Source organism: Nannobrachium achirus, assembly GCF_963921795.1.
Source record: "Nannobrachium achirus genome assembly, chromosome: 13".
NCBI classification, from domain to species: domain Eukaryota; kingdom Metazoa; phylum Chordata; class Actinopteri; order Myctophiformes; family Myctophidae; genus Nannobrachium; species Nannobrachium achirus.
In genome coordinates, this window is record NC_137833.1 from 26369736 (window position 1) to 26389954 (window position 20219).

At 42.2% G+C, this 20219-nt stretch overlaps 1 protein-coding gene across 1 annotated transcript in view; it reads right to left on the bottom strand.

The window, feature by feature from the left end:
- LOC308297626 (phosphofurin acidic cluster sorting protein 2-like) overlaps window positions 1–20219 on the bottom strand; it is an 87640-nt gene that overhangs the window by 35522 nt on the left and 31899 nt on the right. Inside the window, exons 2-5 of the mRNA XM_080741136.1 lie at window positions 14204–14291; window positions 7144–7233; window positions 3818–3943; window positions 550–712 (exon numbers count right to left, since the gene is read on the bottom strand). Of these exons, the coding sequence (XP_080597262.1) occupies window positions 550–712; window positions 3818–3943; window positions 7144–7233; window positions 14204–14291 (467 nt within the window). The remainder of the gene's footprint in view (window positions 1–549; window positions 713–3817; window positions 3944–7143; window positions 7234–14203; window positions 14292–20219) is intronic.

The window sequence follows — 20219 nt, forward strand, 5'->3', positions numbered from 1 at the left end:
TCTAGGATTAGTAAAGTATATTCTGCTCTTGGATGGGTGGAAATAGGATCTGTGTGAACGAACGGGTGAGAACAGAACAGAGAGGCCTGGGCAGGGAGGGAGCGCTAGCTCTGGGACAGAGATTGAAATGACACTCTGTTGGCAGGACAGGACAGGATAGGACTTGGCTGGCTGGCTGGGGGAACGTTGGGGTCTAGAAGCAAGGGTTCCCAAACCTTTTAGCCCCAAGATCCAGAAGAGAAATGAGACGTTTGCCGATACATGTATCATGGTTGTTGGGTGGCAACCTTGTATGTCCAAAACCGTTCATTTTGTATTTATCATTTAAAAAAATATTTAAACTAGTGAAAATAAAGTCATGTATATCTGCTATTTTCACTGGTTTTGTGCGACAGTCTTGTATGATGAAGCAGCAGGGCTTTACTTTACAAAAAACAAAAATTTGAGATACAAGGTTTCTGCCCGACAGTGACTATATATATACAGTATATATACAGTATTTAGTGGGAAGAAACAGAGGTGGGGGGGGTGAGCTGGCTGGTACCACACCTGAGGCTTTGGTCTTGCGTCCAGCCTGTCCGCTGCCGTCCTCATGGTCGATGGGCTGGCTGGACAGAGAGAACACGCTGATCTCCGCCACACGCACTGGAGCCTCCTTCACATTGCTATGGAGACCGAGGATCTGTCCTCCGTCTGTTGGGTGTTGCATCACCTGGACACGCAGCCAGCCAGCAGTGAGGTTTAGGGGGGGATTAAGGGAAAACAAAAGGAAAATCTGCTCAAACAAAATGTTGCATTGCAGAGAAACGGCAGTCTCAAGACCACCCTTGCTCTGGCTGTCGATAGTTAAGTGTTCTTGACGGCATTATCCATTCTGAAATAAGCAACTGTCAACATGACTTGGTAAATATATTGCCTCTCAGTTATCAGAACTCTTTCAGCTGTGTCCATCGATTTGTCAGGAGTGTTATGTTGAAGTGGAACTTGTCTCATGCAAATGGAACTTGTTCTACAGACATGCAGGATCGCAGGAATTGATTCGCTCTCTTCACTGAAAAGACACAGATCTGACAGAGACTCAGATGACTTGATTATACTGCTTCACTTCTCGCCTGCACAGATTTATGGACCCGAGTTGATCATTTTACAGCCATGCAGTCGATGAATAAATAAATCTTCACAAAGCTGCTACACTGCTTTCAGCATTTAGCTTTACCGTGAGAAAATCCAGATTGCCTCTAGCGTCGATTCAAAGTGGTTTGAATGAATCGTTTAGATCAGAGAAGAGCTTTAATTTTAGCACTGGCCAGCGGTAGTTTTAATAATGCACTTGATTGTGGAGCCCGAACGACACCATAGTTTTAGGTTTGGTGCTGATCCTGCTTTCTGCTCAACGTTTCTAACCAATTAGAAAAACTTTCATTTGATAAAGGTTTCTACTTGAGAAGATTTAGCGTATAAACAAACAACTAAAATGAAACAATTATTTGATAGATAAAAAGAACCTAACTCTAACTTCAATAAATGAAAATAACCATTAACTAGCAATGAACAAGCAAACAAGAACTTTATTTAAACACTTTAACTACAAAAACAGATCTAGCTCACAACGCATCATGATATGCATAATTGCAGATACCGATGATTTAATTGGCTCTATGTACAGCAGCCATATTGGAAAGAAAATGAGCCCTTCCTTACTTCCCTCAAAGGTATTACCAATCATGATACTGATTAAGGCTATGTTCCATTCTGGTCAAAGAGAGGCAGGGTTTCTGGTAGTGTGCATGTTGGCTCTAACCTCGCCTGGTGTGAATTGGTGTTCGTTCACAACAGGCCGTTTGGTTTCCGCCCAACGCGTTAACCACTAGAAGAAGCGGCGTCGCTTTGATTTGGTTCCCTCCGTTTGTTTCCCCAATCCCTATTAAAATGCTTGAGTAGCCTAGTGTAGTCTTTCCAGTCGCTACGAGTTGGTCTAAAAGATGCATATACCAAAAAAAAGCAAAAGCAAAACTACTCCGCATCAAGGAGTTTATTAGGTAGGCCCTAAAAGTATGTCCTTGAGCGCAGGGGAATTATTTTGGGTTAGAACTGTTTCCGGTGGATAGTTCCGGCCAAATTGTAGTCTTTGAGCTCCAGACCGGTTACAAGCCCGAAAAGTGAAGTGATCCCAGACTATGTTGGCTCACTCCAATGGGTCTCAAAGTGTCCTTGAGGGGGTTCCAAATGGCCCCTAATGGGTCTTTAACTCTGAGACTGTACAAATGGAACCAAATGGACCCATTTGTACACTCTCAGAGTTATGGTGGTCCTTGAAATCAAAATGTTTAAGAACCACTGTGCTACACTAAAATGGAACAGAGCCTTAATCAGTAAGGAAAAGGCCAATTTATTTTTGCTGTGCATAGTCTGTTGCAAAAAAAAATAGAAAAAGAAATACAGATATTTGGGACAAACCGATACATCCGTCGTATTGTGACCCAAATGAGAAATTAGACATTTGCCACGTTTGGGTAACCTGACTGCGCCAGATGGTGGCAGCAGTGCGTATGCCTGCATACCGCCCTGCTTTTACCATCTGGATTCATTCCAACCAAACCGATGTAGGAGGCGGGCCATTTTTTCAAGTTCTTTAGCAGGTGATTGGATGGGGCCGTCTGTCTATCACAGTCTGAGAGTGCCAACTCCAACCACTCATATTGGCCTGTCTGCATGGCGTTACACCCGGAATCCGCCTCCTGGGTTTCCATGTGGTCTGCAGTCAGACTCTATTGGCTCAGAGCCGCTCAGAGCCCGCCCGTAGCTGCCGCTGATTCGTCCGGCCTGGGACTCAGATGGTAAGGAAGGGCGGTACGAACTGCTGCCACCATCTGGCGGAGTCAGGTTAACGTTTGGGACCAAACTAGGGAAAATAGCAGATCTACAAGCTCACAACTCGTCACTTCACACCACGTTGTGAGCTTGTTGATTGACTATTTTCACCACTTCTTAAACATTTGTGTTCTAATTTACAGAATTACTTTTTTTTTTTATGAAAACATTTAGCTTTTGGGGGAATATTTATTGAAAATGATTTGAACAAATAATAATTAAAAACAAATTGTAGTTCACATGTGTCCACAACCCAAAAATGGGTCCCGATCCAGTGTTTGGGAACCGGTGCTGTATATAGGCATTACACAAGCATTTCACACAGGATAATATCATGTTCAATGTTCAGAGCATGGTCTGTGTCCACTTTGTTTTGGAGAAATATACTGTACATAACTAGCCCCAGATGGCCCTGCAATATCACATAACAGCATGTGTGTGATAAGCCTGAATCATTTAAAAAGGATGCGCAACACGACACAGGAGGCTCTCTCTCTCTCTCTGGTAAACAAGATGGATCCATAGCACATTAATGACTGTCAGTCACCATCAGAGAAGGCCAGAGCATAATTAATCACCAGCTCAGGGCAAATTATATTGTTTTCTGTTGGTAGGAAACCTAGTATGTTTGGAGTATGTTTTCAGAAAGAAAAAAAGAAGAAGAAAGAACCTGTAGTCAACCTGAACCATGTAGCTATTATTTACTCACAAGGCTTCAAGGGTTTTAATTTAATTTATAAAACCCACTTACATTTTTAATTACCGGTATTAATATATATATATATTTTTTAATAGCAATCCCACCAAACAGAGATACATATTTCTCAAGCAGTTGGTACACAAGGCTTATTGAAATGGTCTAACAAAAAAATAAATAAACAGAAAGACGCATGTAGCAAATGAGATTAATGCCTCGCACACAATGACTGTGCACTGCATGCAGTACCTCTGCCATGTTGATCACTCCCACAGCCAAAGTCTTGTAGCCCAGGATGGTGCGATTCTTGTAGCGCTTTCTCCGCTGCAGCATGATCTGGAGGCGGTTGGCGTCCCTCTTCAGAAAATGTGGATACTACCAACAGACAACAACAACAAGATAAACAAAACTGGATACAATTCATAAAACAAATATGTTCACAGTGGTGGAAAAGGCACTGAATGAATGTCTTTACATAAGTAAAAGTATCAATACTGTTACAAGTACAAGTGCATTTTTCAAAATGTACTTGAGTAAAAGTACCAAAGTATCGGCATCAAAATATAATTAAAGTACCAAAGAGTAGCAGAATAGTTCAAAACGTGTGAAAAATATTTTAGAAAATCCAATCTACAAGCTCACAATGTGTCACAAGGCTATTTTCAAATTGGATGATATGTAGTATATAGGGGTCAAGTGGTTAATGTGTTTTGTAATAATCAAAATCTACAAAGTAACTTCTAACTAAAGTTTTCAAATAAATGTACTGTAGTTTAGTAAAAGTACAATATTTGGACCCGAGATGTAGTATAGTATAAGTAAAAGTATTGGAAATTGGAATACAGTAAAGTACAAATATCTCAAAACTTTACTTAAGTAAAGATCCTCAAGTAAATGTACAGTTACTTTACACCACTGCGTGTTCACAGTCTAAACGACAAACAAGATTGGGACCAACACTTTTAGATAGTTTTAATTATGAGAGCGTTGACGAGGGCACAAACATTATAGCCTGTGGCCATCCATCTTCAGCGTGATACATAATTAATTTACTCATCAGCCTTTGCACGAGAACCATCACCTTCGGTATACAGCAGCACGCATGCAGGTTTAGCACTGCAGTCATAGTATAGGGTAGGGCTGTCACGATTATGGCATTTTACATGACAATCAATTGTCACTCAAATAATTGCGATTAACGATTTTATTTGTCGTTGACAATTACATTTAGGCTTTGAAGTTGCACATGGCAATCATAACACATAACTTAAATATACAAATAAATTACTGACATATTTGACAATTCTATACTTAAAAAAGATTAAGATTTAAAAAGAACATTGATAGACAGCCCTAGTATAGGGTTATTTGAATGAACACTGTACTTTCAAAAAGTACCAGAGGGAACGAAGTGAGAAAGAAAGATTATATCATGAATTTATGTCAATATGTAAAACATGCAACTTCTTTGTTTACCGCCCTTTTTTCCCAAAAAACAAAACAGGTCACCTTTGGCAAAACCTTACAGACATCACACGTCAAACCTTTTATTATACCATTTATCTTTTTTTAAACTGTACATATAGCTTCTGCTTGTGAAGGTAACTATGGATTTATGCCTGTCAAGCAACTAAAAGGGACCGTACTGCTTGTATTGCATGTTTCGCCCAGTGGTAAAGCCTGATTTATATTCAAAAATAATTAAAGAAATCCAAAAACAGACGATCAACAATCTCACAACGCGTTGCATCGCAAGCTAGTAGATCAGCTATTGCGAGTCACAGTATAATTTAACTCAGGGTTAGACATTTTTCCCAAGTTCACCTCTCTAGAAAAAAAAAAGTCACACCCGTGTGAACTGAGCGGTGGTCGTGGAGGCTGCACAACAGCACTACTGTGTGTGTGTGTGTGTGTGTGTGTGTGTGTGTGTGCGTGCGTGCGTGTGTGTGTTGCTGTGTGTGTGTTGCTGTGTGTGTGTGCCGCACGCGCGCGTGTATTGCAGTTGATGCTCAGGCTAGACTCAATCAACAGCACCCTCACTGGTCACTCAGTGGTACTCAGGCTACAGACCCACATACATACATACATACGTACATACACGGGCTACAGACCCACATACACACACGGCCATGTTATGGAGCGGTTTACCACAGCTCAAAAACATTCAAAATGTACCCTAGTAGAAACCTGCTGACGCTGGTGAATGCTAATCTGCCGATGCTGGTGAATGCTAACCTGGTGAATGCTAACCCTAAGCCCTAACCATAAACCTAACACTAACCACTACTGGGACCTCGAAACAACAGGACCTCGAAATATCGAGATTTTACTGTTCAATTCACATTCAGTTCAAAGACAGAAGGTTTCCATAGCACACAACAGTCAAACCTGCAGCTCAGTTCAACACAGCTCTTATTCATACGGTTCCAGTACAGCTCCATGCCAGTCAGTAAATTACTGTATGTACAATACTTAACAGAATCAATCTTTATAAGGAAAACTCAGTTCCTCATTTACACGGTACATATTCGTCAGATTGTCGAGTAGCCTAGTCAAGAGTTCAGAAAAAACAAGCAATCAGTGCGGCCGGGTATGAAATAAATCGACTACGGCCCTTCCACAGCAAAATGAGCAAATAAACAATTCCTCCAAGGGAAATTAATAATCTGATTGCATGAAACGCTGACTGGCTGAAATACTGTGTACACAATGAACCGCAAGTTACTGTGTATGCTGTATGCTCCTACCGTTTCCTGACTGACAGCACACTCCTTCACCCTATATTTTGATTTACTATTTAAATGTGCACATTTCCCATCTACAAACAAATAAACTGTTTAAAAATGTATGAGAATATAACCATATAATTACTTGTTGAAAATGATCTGCATTGAAAATATAAACCTCCGGTGATGTACTGCTTGCCTTGCAATGTTTGTGAAAAAAAAGAAAGACAAAAAAAAAAGTGTAATTGTTCCGAAATCTAAAAACCTCTGCAGTAATGTTTAGTATAAGGTTACTTGTAAATAGTGGGCTAAACATGCAATACGATGGTTTTTAATAACATGACAACTGCAATGGCAATGTTTTCTTTTTTGAGCGGTGTCAGACACTCCACCATTTGACCGAGTGTGTAGGTAATACTGTATGTCTGTGCCGTATGAGTATGGTTTATGTCTGTATGAACAGCTGCAATACCGCTGGGTGACAAAGTGGCGCTGTTGAGCAGCCTTGATGAAATGAATGGACAACACAAAAATTAATTTATATATCGTCGCTGTCGGGCAGAAACCTTGTATCTCCAAGTTTCAAATTTGTATGTTTTTTCATAAAGTATGCCCTGCTTCATCATACAAGACTGTCGCACAAGACTAATGAAAACAGCCGATCTACAAGCACACAACGCCTCGCGGTGCGATGCGTTGTTTAATTCATTTTGAAAATGATAACTACAAAACGAACGGTTTTGGAGATACAAGGTTTCCACCCGACAACGACGATATATAGCTTTATGAAATGAACTACTCGAATGCACCACTCACTTCACACTGGGTGTTTTTAGTTTTTTTTGTTACCTGTAGGGAGAAGGTGAGCTCCAGATCGGTCTCCATCAGGCCACTAGGTGGGAGAACGTACTCATTTGATCTCAGAAGCCTTTTGGAACCCTGGAAAGGAGGGAGAAGTAGAATAAGTTCATCATGAGATCATGAAGTACCATTTAATTTGCATTAATTCGGATTTTCTTTCATTTATACATTATTTGTGCTATGAGCCATTAGTGAATAATCAGTCGGGCAAGGCATCCTAACAGCAACATCGTGCTACTGGATTTTGAATCCTAGACATGTTGTTTGTTTCTCAAATGTTTGCTGTAGGCATTTCGAAATTATTGGCTGTGGCACCTGACTATAAAGGATTATTTTATTCATGAGATAGTCACATGTTTTATTGGCCAGAGAAATGTATTTGGCCCGTGGGGGGAAAACATTGTAGTTCTCGGAGTAGATCAGCATTTGAAAACCTTTATAAAAAGAGGCAACATAAAGTCTTTAGAGGCATGGAACACAAACGTCTTAAGTGTTTAAAACTTCAGGTAACTAAATAGCCTTGCACTTAATAGGTAAAATAAGATTTTGGGGAGCACCATGGCAGGGCAGCAGGGATATCCTGTATCTGACTTTAATACCCCGGAGAGGGAACCATTAATAGTCTGGTCTTGCCGGCACAGGACATCAGATCCTAATGCTGCTTGCTGGCTTGACTGGCAGTGTAAAGAGCTGTTTGAATAGTGTAACAGATACGGAGTAACGGTTGAAACGTTTGGCGTGCACCGGTAATCATTACAGGAAGCAGAGCGAGGGCTAGCCTCAATTCAACTGACCATTGACACCGGTAGTGTTGATTTCGTCGACTAAAACTATGACAAAAAAAGTTTTCGTCATTGTGAGCACAGAAACGTAACTAGGCTTTGTGAAATTGTACACATTATAAGTAAAAAAACTAAAATCTAAAATTAACAAACCCTGTAACATTTTCAGAGATTTACTATCAAGTCTAGTGAGACCAAAGCTTGTTTTGTTAAATACTTTTCTCCCCCCCCCCCCCTCCCCTTGAATTCACATCTACAAAACATGTTGACGATGAGAAGAGACGGAAAACCCTAGATATGGGCGAGATAAGCCTCAATAAAAACTGTAAAGCAGCCAAGAAAGAACCCGTTCATCTCTACTAATGAGGCGCTGAGGGGTAGAGGAGGAGAGTCGCAGCCCACAGAGCACATAAACAACCATGCTTCAATTAACTAACACCCTCAGATCAATCAGCCACGAGGAACAGCAGAGCCTAGAGCAAACAAAAGCATAAGAGCAACCGCCATGTAGCCGGATCGGATACCTCACATAATCCCTTTCCCTCTCGAGATCACAGTGGATGCTTGCAGATAAATACTAGGCCAAGTTTACTTTGAATCTTCCCAATTTCACGGTTCAGTTTGGATGAGCAGCTGTCAACAAGTCCCTTTCCCTTCACCGCTTACACTCGCTAGCTATTTTAAAGCTGATATACTGTATGTAGTTTTGTGCTGACATAAGCAGAATTTTTGGCGATTGCAAATTTTGGAGCGGTGAAAGCGCTCCCAATAGACAGGTATGTCTGTGGCTGGCTGGCTATGTGGCTGGCTGGCTGGCTGGCTGGCTGGGTATGTCTGTAGCCTGGCAATACCTTGAGTGGCCACACAAGTTAAAGGAGGGGCGCTGTTGTGCAGGCACAAACACACGCGCACACACACACACACACACACACACACACACACACACACACACACACACAGATTCACCGCTCCACTTCGAACCGAGGTTTGATTTTTTTATTCAAACCAATAAATATTTTATTATATTCAGTCAGCTAATAATGCTCCCACTGTTTCACAAACAGTGGGTCGGGACCCAATTGTGGGTCGCTGACCAATTTGTATGGGTCGCGAGTAAAAACTTTTCATCAATAAGAAAAAAATCTAATTTCTTTCAAAAGTATTTGATGAATACAATGATTTCCATAAAAACATATAATAAAAGTTTAAGTAGTGAACACATTGTGAGCTTGTAGATCTGCTATTTTCACTAGTTTGGGTCATAGGGAAACAAAGTTTGTCTTTTGGGTCATGGGCTAAAATGTTTTGGAAACACTGCCTCCCTAAAGAAATCTAATGTCTCTGACACTAGTCTGCCTCTAAAACTATTCTTTTATCTGTGAGAAAGCTCTTGTGATTGGTCCAGAAATCGGATTGGTTAGAACTGTCTGGCAATCATAATTAGCATGGTTCATGCACCAATGAGCTGCTACTGACAGAGCTTCTCACAGATAACAGAATATCTTTGGAGGCAGACTGCGTCACCTACTGTAGAAGCGTCACAGAAACTATATTTTTTAGGGAGCATTACTTTGCGGTCTGAATCTAATAAAATACAATTTATATTAAAAGAATCTGCTTATATCAACAGAAAACTACGTAAATCAGATTTAAAACATTTTCCAAAATAAGGATGACAGGGTTAATGGGTTAACGGCGTAAAAATCACATTATTAACCATTTGTGTACAAAACAATACACATGGTGTTTTTGTGCCAACACACTGTAGTGCATTCCTCACAATGTAACTTGCAATGCACACATGTGAAAGAATCAAAAACCCAAGCGGTCACCAAACGACAAAGTCATTACTGTGTAATTGAAGTACAAACCCATACGGGTCCATGTTTACACTTCGGTATAAAGAATCTGTACATTTTGTAAGGCTCTGCCAAGCCTTAAAAAATGTTCAACTGTTACATGATCTTTTTTCTATACACCACAACTCAATATGCTGCTTGCTGTGACAGAGCTCATTGGCAATAGCCTAGACAGTATCCACAGTAGATGTTTTGTGTTGCACAGAGAGAGAACAGGGGGGTAAATCATGGTGGCTGAGGCCGACCTTGTCACTAACTGTAAGGGCCACAAAGCCGGGCCTTGTATGTGCTCCTTTTTTCTCAAGCTTAGTAGTCAGTACAATGAATCAAGGAACAAAAGCCAAGTGCTCTCAAACTGCCTGACAGGCATTAACAATACAGAGCCTTGGCAAGAAGGGGAGAAGCTTGTACTCGTTGTCCTCTCTCTCTCTCTCTTTCTGGCTGCACCGCTGCAAGATTCTTGACCGTCTCTCGGGGGCTTGATGGGAGTCCGCACAAAAACGCCTCCCTTCTAACCCAGCTCCAAACGCCTGTGGGAAAGCCTTGGCAACACCACCACCGGTTCCCCACCACTCTTAAGAATATCCATTTTAAGGGATGTACAATTCCCTCTACATGTGATTCCAATATTCACAGCTCAGAGATGAGATGATTCAGGGTCAAGAACTCCATGTATGACTGTATTAAAAGAGAGATTTTAGATGTTGGGGGTTCTTCGGTAGACCGACATGCACAATACACACACACAACTGTATCATATTGGAGCTGTTAAAATGAAAGTGCTTTGGACAGTAGCTGGAGGAGCAATGGGGGATTCTTTACACTCCAGTGGCGGGACAGGCGGATATCTCGTCACGACCTGAGGCTCTCACACATAAAGGCTGAGTGCATACTCGTGTTGCGCTCATGTAGTTAGCAGAGCACTCTGCAGCAACGGAGCATGTGTGCAAAAGATAGGTTGGTTGGTTCCGAGGAGGCCCATTGGAGTTTGGCTGCGATAGTGTGTTCCAGACAGTCTGTAATGTGACAGACACGAGGGATGAGTTTCCCAGTGGGAATACCAGAACGCTCGCCCCAAAAAAACAGTCGCCTCGGGCGTAAATCCATCGGAATCTCTGCCTGGTGTTCCTAAACGTAACCTCAGTAAACTATGCCTAAACGGTTAAACCTAACATTATTCCTAACCTTAACCTCAGTAAAACACTGCCAAAACCTAACCCTATTCCTAATCTAAAACCTAAAACTATGCCGAATGAACCCTAAACATATTTCTAACCTTATCCTCAGCAAAACAAATACCGCCCACCGAGTGATTGGCACGAGGTCGGCGGACAGAAATGAGGGCAAGTGTTTTAAGGCGAGCCTTCCGGTTACCCCCATGTGGGAACAAGCATCTTCCAGGAGACTGGAGCTGCTCTCATCATCATGATCAAAATCAAAATCCCTGGACTTCAGCCGACTTCATCATTGCTTGGGAGGTTGACAGTTTAGATACCCAGGGAATGAGAGTACATGCAGCAAACTTAACCCCAGTGAGCCTCAGGAGCATACTGTAGAGACTAGAGACAGACAGACAGACAGACAGTGTTTGCCATGCAGAGAACTGTTTTTTTTCCTTCTTATAATTTTTATCCCACAATTTTGTAACCCATTTTTTCACCTAGTGCCAATTGCCTAAGCTGTAGTCCTGATTTCTGCTCTCCCTCTGCCATGCCTGGGGGGCCCCGGCTGGCCAGGGGGAGGCGGCATAGAAACCAGGACTACTGCATGTTTTTGTGAGGGTATCTACCCTAGTAGACACAGGGAGAACATGCAAACTCCACACAGAAAGGCCCTTTTGCCAACCCCACCTAGGGTGTGGGCACTGATGACAGGAAGAAAGACGCCCCCAGCGCCCACAGCGTCTCCCGGCGGGAATCGAATCCAGGACCTTCTAGCTCTGAGGCGACAGAGCTAACAACTGCGCCACCGTGCCCCTACAAAGAACTGTTGACATGCGGTGGCAAGGCTTTCTTGTTAGCCCTCCAAATCACAAAGCCTCATTTTCTTCTCCTCCGCTTCCACTGACTGCGGTCCACCTTCATCTCCTTGATGGGGTCTCTGTCCTCCGCAGCCCAACCTGCTGGAAATTGGATTTAATGCTCCAGTTCCGGTCGGAGCTGCAGTTCACGAGCAGAGCCTAGCAGAGCTGTTTGTCCTGCGGGCGGCTCAGCCACAAATGGAGAGATTTCACGCTCCGGAGACAATGCAGGGCTGAGTGGTCGACGCAGAGCCACACTCGGTCGCTCGCATTCTCCCTCAGGATGAGAGCAAATGGGGGACTGGGAATTGAGTGGTAAATTACTGCATAACATTTTTATTTTATTAAAGCTCACGATGAGAAGCAGAAAGCCGATTTAGGGCACACACACACAAGGACTGTAAATAGACCGAGCCCGTGGTGCCATTGGCGTCTATCTTTATGCCAGCCATGCTAGTCAGTAACAATCTGTGTGTATTACTGTTGGTTTGCCAACCCTCTTCAGCCTTCCAGACAGGGCACAGGTGGCACAGAGCACAGCGGCAAAAAGGGGCAGAACCACCGACACTGTGTAAATTAATCACACAACCCTTGTTAAGCGGTCCAGGTCAGAGGGAAGTTCAGGGAACGCTAGCTTTGTGAAATAGAAAACTCCCAAAACACGCTGACTGATAGAGGAAATCTGATGAATCATCATGAGACAGCGGAACAACATCAAAGTCTGATCAAGTGACCCTGGTATTCACAGAGGCCATTATGCAGGGTGTTCTTAAGAGTATGATGCAAGAGCAAAATGGCTGGCAATTTTATTCCACCTCACATTCAACAGTGAGGAAGAATGTTCAATTTGTCAATTGTCTTGGGTTAATTGTTTCCACATGGACACCATGGGGGACAGTGTATATCTCTTCCGTCTTTCCCATTTTAGATGTTTTTTGAGGTGTTCAGAATGAACGAAAGCTGCTGTTGCTACAGTGTGTGCTTTTTGCCACTCAGTGGGTGTTCATGCAACTTCTGGGTACGATGTTGTCACTCGTATAGCCTTTATTTAGCCAACTAAAACTAGACTAAAACTATTCACATGCCTAAAATATGACTAAATAAAAATGTATTCAAAAGAGTATGACTAAACTAAAATAAAAAATATCCATCAAAATCAACTGCACACCAACGTCTTCTAACAGTCACCATGTGCCCGTTGAGATAAGTGGAGGTAAGTAGGGCTGTCACAATTATTACATAATCGTCTAATCACAATTATTTGACAATCGCTTATCGTTTATATATGTTCAAACGTTTAAAGGCTATGCGACGCGTTTTGAGCTTGTAGATCGGCTATTTCCACTAATATTTGTTCTTTTTAAAGTGTAAAGTTGTCAAATATGTCCTTAATTTCTTTGTATATTTGGGTTATGTGTCATATCTGCCATGTGCAACTTCAAAGCCTACAAGCCAAACAGAAATGTAATTGTCAACGACAAAAAACACAATTAAATCGTTAATCGCAATTTGAGTGACAATTAATCGTCATGTAAAATGTCATATCGTGACAGCCCTAACTGCAGAACAATGTCTTCCAACAGTCACCGTGTGCCCATTGAGATCAGTGGAAGTAAGCTAAGATGTGGGAGGCAGGGTACAACGGTACCCTTTCCTATTTTTAGATGGACACAGCCAGGAAAAGAGGACAGGCAACATGGGCACACTGGGCATTAGCTGTAAGAATGCTTCAGCAATCAATACAAGATGCCAAATCCTGCTTATGGTGCTTATGCCCCTTGCTTACTTGGCCAATGCCTGTCTTCCTTTTCAAGAGCCTGACTAGATGTGACTCGAGGGCTTCCTGTAAGGCTGAAGTGGGTTTGTGTCAATCGTAGAGGGATTAGTCAAGGCACCAAGGCGCACATTACATTTTGGAAGCAAATTGATTTAATTTAGTCAGTCTTCTGAATAAAATTTTCATTTAGTTTTAGTCATATTTTAGTTATCTGAAAAGTTTTAGTTTTAGTCTAGCTTTAGTCGACTAAATATAATATGCTTTTAGTCGTTTAGTAGGGAATAGCCGATCTACTTCTCACAAAGTGTCGTCAGAGCGCAACACAGAGCGTAACCAAACATAAAATGACTTGTCTTTTAGTTCTTCTGGATCTATTCACCACTAATACCTCCCTAATATTTTAGCCTAGTTTGTATTTGCTGTCAATATTGTCAACATATTTAGTTTTTATTTAGTCTTCGTCAGTGAAAAAGGGTAGTCGACAAACATTTTTGTTGCACAATTGGAAAAATGTTGTGAAGCAGCAAGACCGTGACACACTGCCATGAAACATGTTGCAATCAAAATGGGCTTTGCTTCTTGCCATTGTTAATAATGCGCGATAACCAACCTGTATTTTCACTGCTATGGACAGGGAGTTGAGTTCTTTATCCAGTTCTTTCAGGACTATGAGCTTCTTCAACGTGAGACTGCAAAGCCTGCATGAGAGACAGTAGGAAGAAACAACGAGAGGGGGGAGAGAGAGAGAGACAAAGAGGGTGAGGGAGGGAGGGAAGGAGAGATGAGAAATAACAGATTATTGTCATGATGACTAACATGAACACACCTTCGTTTATGGTAACACATGTCATGTGGATGATGGATCATGATGCACGAGAGCATCGTGAGCGAAATATTTCAGCTCAAGCCAAAACAACTCTTATATTGTTGCCACATCTTATTCCCAATGGTCTCTTTACTTTCACTCTATTCTGTAATGACATTAGGCTACAGTACATGACTCAGAAATGGAGGCGAGTGAGTGAGTGAGTGAGTGAGTGAGTGAGTGAGTGAGTGAGTGAGTGAGTGAACAAAGCGGCTTCCTTTAAACGCATTTGCCCCAAAGTGACTGCAAAAGATTGCTGCTCATTGTTTCAAAAAGCTTTATAGCCTGTATACTGTATATAACATGTATATGACACAATGTGACATAGCTCTGTTTACATATTGCTGTAGCCCCTCCAAGCGTATATATACACGTTCCCCATTTTCAAATTTCCTTTGAATTGAATTAAGCGAGTGAGTGATCGATCAAAACTGGATCTGGGCAACCTACTGTACATCACAGCTGTCTTGCAACACATGTGATTCCTTATTGCTGGCTTTATGAGTAAATCCATTATGGGAGGTGCAGATGCGTTGATGGGCCACACAGAGCAACAGAAGGTCTCCATTCAGCTCTGTTCCAGCACACCACTACTACACTATTTAAACTAGCCCTTACCCGTTCAAAGATATGAGCTCCAAAATGATGTGCAGTGTGTGGGTTATGGGATGTGCACTGTGCATACAGTATATGAGGGATGGAAAGTAACTTTAACTGGTGCTTGCATGATAATATGTAGGAGCATCAATGTAAGAAATACCCGTTTCGTTTAATGGCTACCCACCCCCCCCCCCCCAGCCCGCCCGCCCACCCGCCTGCCTGCCCACACACACACACACACACACACACACACACACACACACACACACACACACACACACACACACACACACACAGAGAGAGCTGGTTAAACATGTTGCTTCATGCTAGATGCAGAATAGATGTGCCTCATGCTAGATGCAGAATAGATAGTAGATACACCATAAAAATGCTAATATACAGTATATGATTTGTGAAAGTGACAAACGGGCTTCACAGTTATGTTAGATGTGTTCATATGCTAATGGTGATGCGATTTCAGATCAATTGCTCCAGCCACTGAGGAGAAACGCTGTGACAGACAGACACTCACTCACTCACTCACTCACTCACTCAGACATTCGCAAAATTATAGTATAGATGTTAAGCGCCAAGCTTTAAGTGATTCACCGCCATCTGTTCACTATTAAATAAAACAAGTAACTCATCCTCTGCAACAGATTCTCCATCTTATTTTTTTTACAATCACTTTGGGCTATTTGTATGAAATAAATACAAAACGAACAGTTTTGGACATATAAGGTTTCCACCCGACAACAACGAAATGTTTCTGCCCAACTGTCAGTGTCTGTACCTCAGAAGCTCTGACAATAAATGACATGCCAACTAAGTCGTTTCTCCACTTCCGTTTTCACCGAGTCGTGCTCAGCAGAAACAGACATTTCAAAGGATATTTTAAAAATAATTGGTCGAATGCACTTCTCTTCTTAACTGAAGAGCAATGACTGCTTCCTCTTCTCAAATCTTTACCGCGTGCAAGTACAGACTGTCAATGTAGCATTATTAGTTAATTGTGGAAGAGATAGGCACCCAGTGAGTCATAAATGGTAAATGGTGCATTTGTACAGTGCCTTTATCCATGGCGCTTTACATAGATTGTGCAGTACATACATTCACCCATTCACACACACATTCATACACCGATGGCAGAGGAAACCATGCAAGGCACCAACCTGCTCACCGGGAGCAACTAGGGGTTCAGAGTCTTGCTCAAGGACTCTTCGACACTAACTCTGGGGGAGCCCGGATTCGAAATGGCAACCCTTCGGGAACCCTCTGTGTTCTAATGACGGTTTCTCTACCCCTGAGCCAATGCCGCCCCTATGGTCATAATCGGCTATCGGAGGTGACGTCCATCTAAAATTGGGTTATAACTGCATGGTGAACGTGAAAGTGAATGTTTTTTATATTAAAAAAAAAGATTCAGACGCAGTTCCTTACAAACTCCGGTCCAAACCTCTCTGACCTTTAAAAAAACCCACAGAGAGAGAAAGGGAGAGCACTTAACTAAAAAAAGAAAGAAAACAAACTCGCTACTACAGCAGCAAGACGTAAACAACGTCCCCGTGCCAAGTTTACACGTCTTTCTCCTCCTGACCCACTTATCCATCCCATCCCACAGTGTTGAGCCTCAGCCACCACGCCACTGGAAAACCAAACAAACAGATCACCTTTCACTCACCGTTTCTTTGAAAAAAAAGGCTGAGTCATCATGGACTCTTAAGCCTGATTCATACTGTTTAATATATGTCAGTGTCACGTGCAGAAAATCGCTGGTCCACAAGCTCACATCATGTTGCAGCGTGACACGTTGTGCGCTTGTAGATCTGCTATTTTCAAGCCTTACACGGCACCCCCCCCCCCCCCCCCCCCCTTCTACTAGGTCAATCACGTCAACCGATTCATGTCCTTTCCCAACAGTCATCACAGATTCAGAACCGGCTATGCTTGATTCATCAAGTTCCATCAAGTTCTAAAGCAATAATAATGTGACAGTGAAGCAGAATAAGTAGAAGACAAAGAAAAACAATTATTAGTCTATACATTCTGACTGAATAGTGTAGGTTAAGGTTACGCAATAAGAGATTTGAAGATGAAAGAAAAAGTATAATAGAAATAAAAACAGATTGCAATTGCTCCTCCAAAAAACCCAATCTGCAACTGCAAAATGTGCAAATGTACTGAGATTCCGAAAGTGTAATAGTCCAGGATAGCTGCGTGTCCACATTCATGCTGAAGTTGTAAAAGGGTCTGCTGACGCTGTGCAATGCCTGCAAGGCTAGCAGTGTGGGGGTACTACAAACAGACCTGTATTTGTGAATTTACAGAGCTAGGGAGGATCTAAACACTCCAACAAGTCAATCTCTCCCAAGGACGAGGTCAAATAAAGCCCAGATTGCATCTTGAGTGACCGCAGTGTGATTTTTCCAGCAGGCCTTGACTTGAGCACCCAGTGCTCTGTGTTCCCATGTGGAATCTACCTCCCTGGGCCAAACGCTGCATTCCGGAAGTGACGGAGGGAGAACCACTGGGTTTAGCACTTCTTTAAAAATGTATGGTGGATTGTAGCACACTGTCACCATACATATTAACAATGACAAACATGGGAGACACCCCATCCATTTATAGTCGGAGATCAGAGCACAGACAAACGAACCGCCCCCATCTCTTTAACCCCCAAAGATGTGCTTGTCCTTGGTTTTGACTACCCAAAAAATAAGTGATCGCTCCATTCAGGATGATGGATACGATAGACAACCTGTAAGCGATGTAAAAAGAAAATCCAAGCTAAGATTAACGCACATAAATCTTGGTAGCAAGACGATGTCTCATCCAAAAGAGAAGATCTACACGCCATCATCATGGTGCAATGCAACACTTTGTTATTTTGCAGGTCTGTTCTTTGGTGCAGTACAATGAATGACGTCACACGAACACTATATAACTTATTTTGGAATTTAACTATAAATAAATAATTGTGAAAAGGCCACTTTTTTTGATACCGTGAAATGCTGTACACTGTGATATTTTGTTAGACACTGTACCGTGTAACCGTAACGTAGATCTGAATACCGTTTCAAACGTGTAGTTTCTCCTCTATATCCTCATCTTCCTGTCTAAAAATAATCAACAACGAGTTGAGTGACTCTATTGGAAAGCAGAGTAATTAAACGTTAGTTAGACCTCGTAGGTAGCGGCGCTCAGATCCAGAACGGCATAATAATGGCCAGAATGAGTCATCCGCCAGCCACAGCATGAAGGACAGAGAGAGAGAGAGAGAGAGAGAGCGAGAGAGAGAGAGAGAGAGAGAGAGAGAGAGAGAGAGAGAGAGAGAGAGAGAGAGAGCGGTAGGGGGGATGAGAGAAAGAAGCAAAGATACCGTATAAAGAGCGAACAGAAATGGACAGAATTGAAAGCAAACAAATATACAAAGGTAGAAAACACAAAGAGAGAGAGAGAGACAGAGACCGAGCAAGGCTGAGGGTAGGCTTGTCACAATTGTTACATAATTGTCTAATCGCAATTATTTGACATAAACGAAATTATTTCACATAATCGCAATTATTTTATCATAATCGTTTCCATGTTGAAAAATGTTCAAATATAAAAAAATAGTGGAAATAAGTTGCGTCGCAAGGCGTTGTGAGCTTGTAGATTGTCTATTTCTACTATCAATGTTCTTTTTTAAGTATAACGTTGTCAAATATGTAATATGTATGTAATGAACGTAATATGTAGTCTCTTTGTATATTTAGGTTATGTGTTGAAAGCCTAAAATCCAAAAAGAAATTTAATTGTCAACCACAAAAAGTAAAAACACAATTAAATCATTAATTAATCGCAATTATTTGAGTGACAATTAATTGTCATGTAAAATGTCATAATCGTGACAGCCCTAGCTGAAGGTCTCACTTCATCTCCATCCTGACCCAGCTCTCTACGGACGTGGGATTCAGATGTAATTAAAGAGGCTGGAGGCGCTGTGGGGTCACCTAGGGAACCTGGGCCTTTTATTAGACGGAAGAGGTGCCGTTATCTGCACCATGTCAGGCTGGTAAGTGAAACTCCCAGCCATCTGGCACCGGTCTACTGTCCACCTCCTCCCCTGTGCCAGTTTTCACTATGCCACCCAACGGCAACAACGATGATAGACCAGACCAGGTGCCACACACAATCACTACAGTCGTAATAAAAATGTCTGCAGCCGATGAGCAAGTGTGTGTGTGTGTGTGTGTGTGTGTGTGTGTGTGTGTGTGTGTGTGTGTGTGTGTGTGTGTGTATGTGCGTAATCTGCGTATGTGTGCCTGCATGCAATTGTGTATGTATGCGCTAGAGAGACTTATTTCTTCCCAGGCAGGATTAAGATTTGATGTCTGGTATGTCCTCATAGCCAATCCTCCACAAAATGACAGCAGCAGCACCAGCACACACTTGATATCAAAATGCGGTTCAAAGCAGCCTCCACCCCGTCCCGCCCCCCGAATGATAATCCTCCTTTTTGGCCTCGTCATTCCTAAATCCCCAGAGAAGCCTTTAGGGGGGGATGACAGTGTTGTTGTTGTGAGTGGATTTGTGGTAGGGGTGGGGCGTCGGTGCACACAGCAATCCCCCCAAATTCAATATTCGTGCAGAGAGAAAACGTAAGGATAACTCATGCTATACAGTGACAGTCTGTTTCCCAGTTGATAAGAGCCTGCGGCTGGTAGGGAAACGTCCCTATCTCAGTCTCAGTGCTCGCACTGGTTAAGCTCCGTCGGTTGGGTCATTATTGTTATGGCCCGAGTTTATCGATCCTCACTGTTGTTTGCACTTTGAGTCAATTTGTCTTTCACAAACTCTCTCTCTCTCTCCATCCCTCCCTCCCTACTCAGTCACTGTCTGTTCCTCTTACTGGACGATGCTGCTGCGAGGGGAATTAAGTGCTGGTTAAACACTGGTTTGGCTGAAGGACAGGCCAACTATAAAGAGCCTGATTTATAGTAAAGCCTCATTTAAATACCTACTGTATATAGATTGGCTAATAACACGATAACACTGTGTGCAGATAATTTATTAGACAATGGAATGAATTTGAAGTTTTTACTGAATAGGTGCATGGTCTACCTCTGTTTTTTGACAATTTCTAGGCATTTGATACATTGATGTTGATGTATTACCTTTC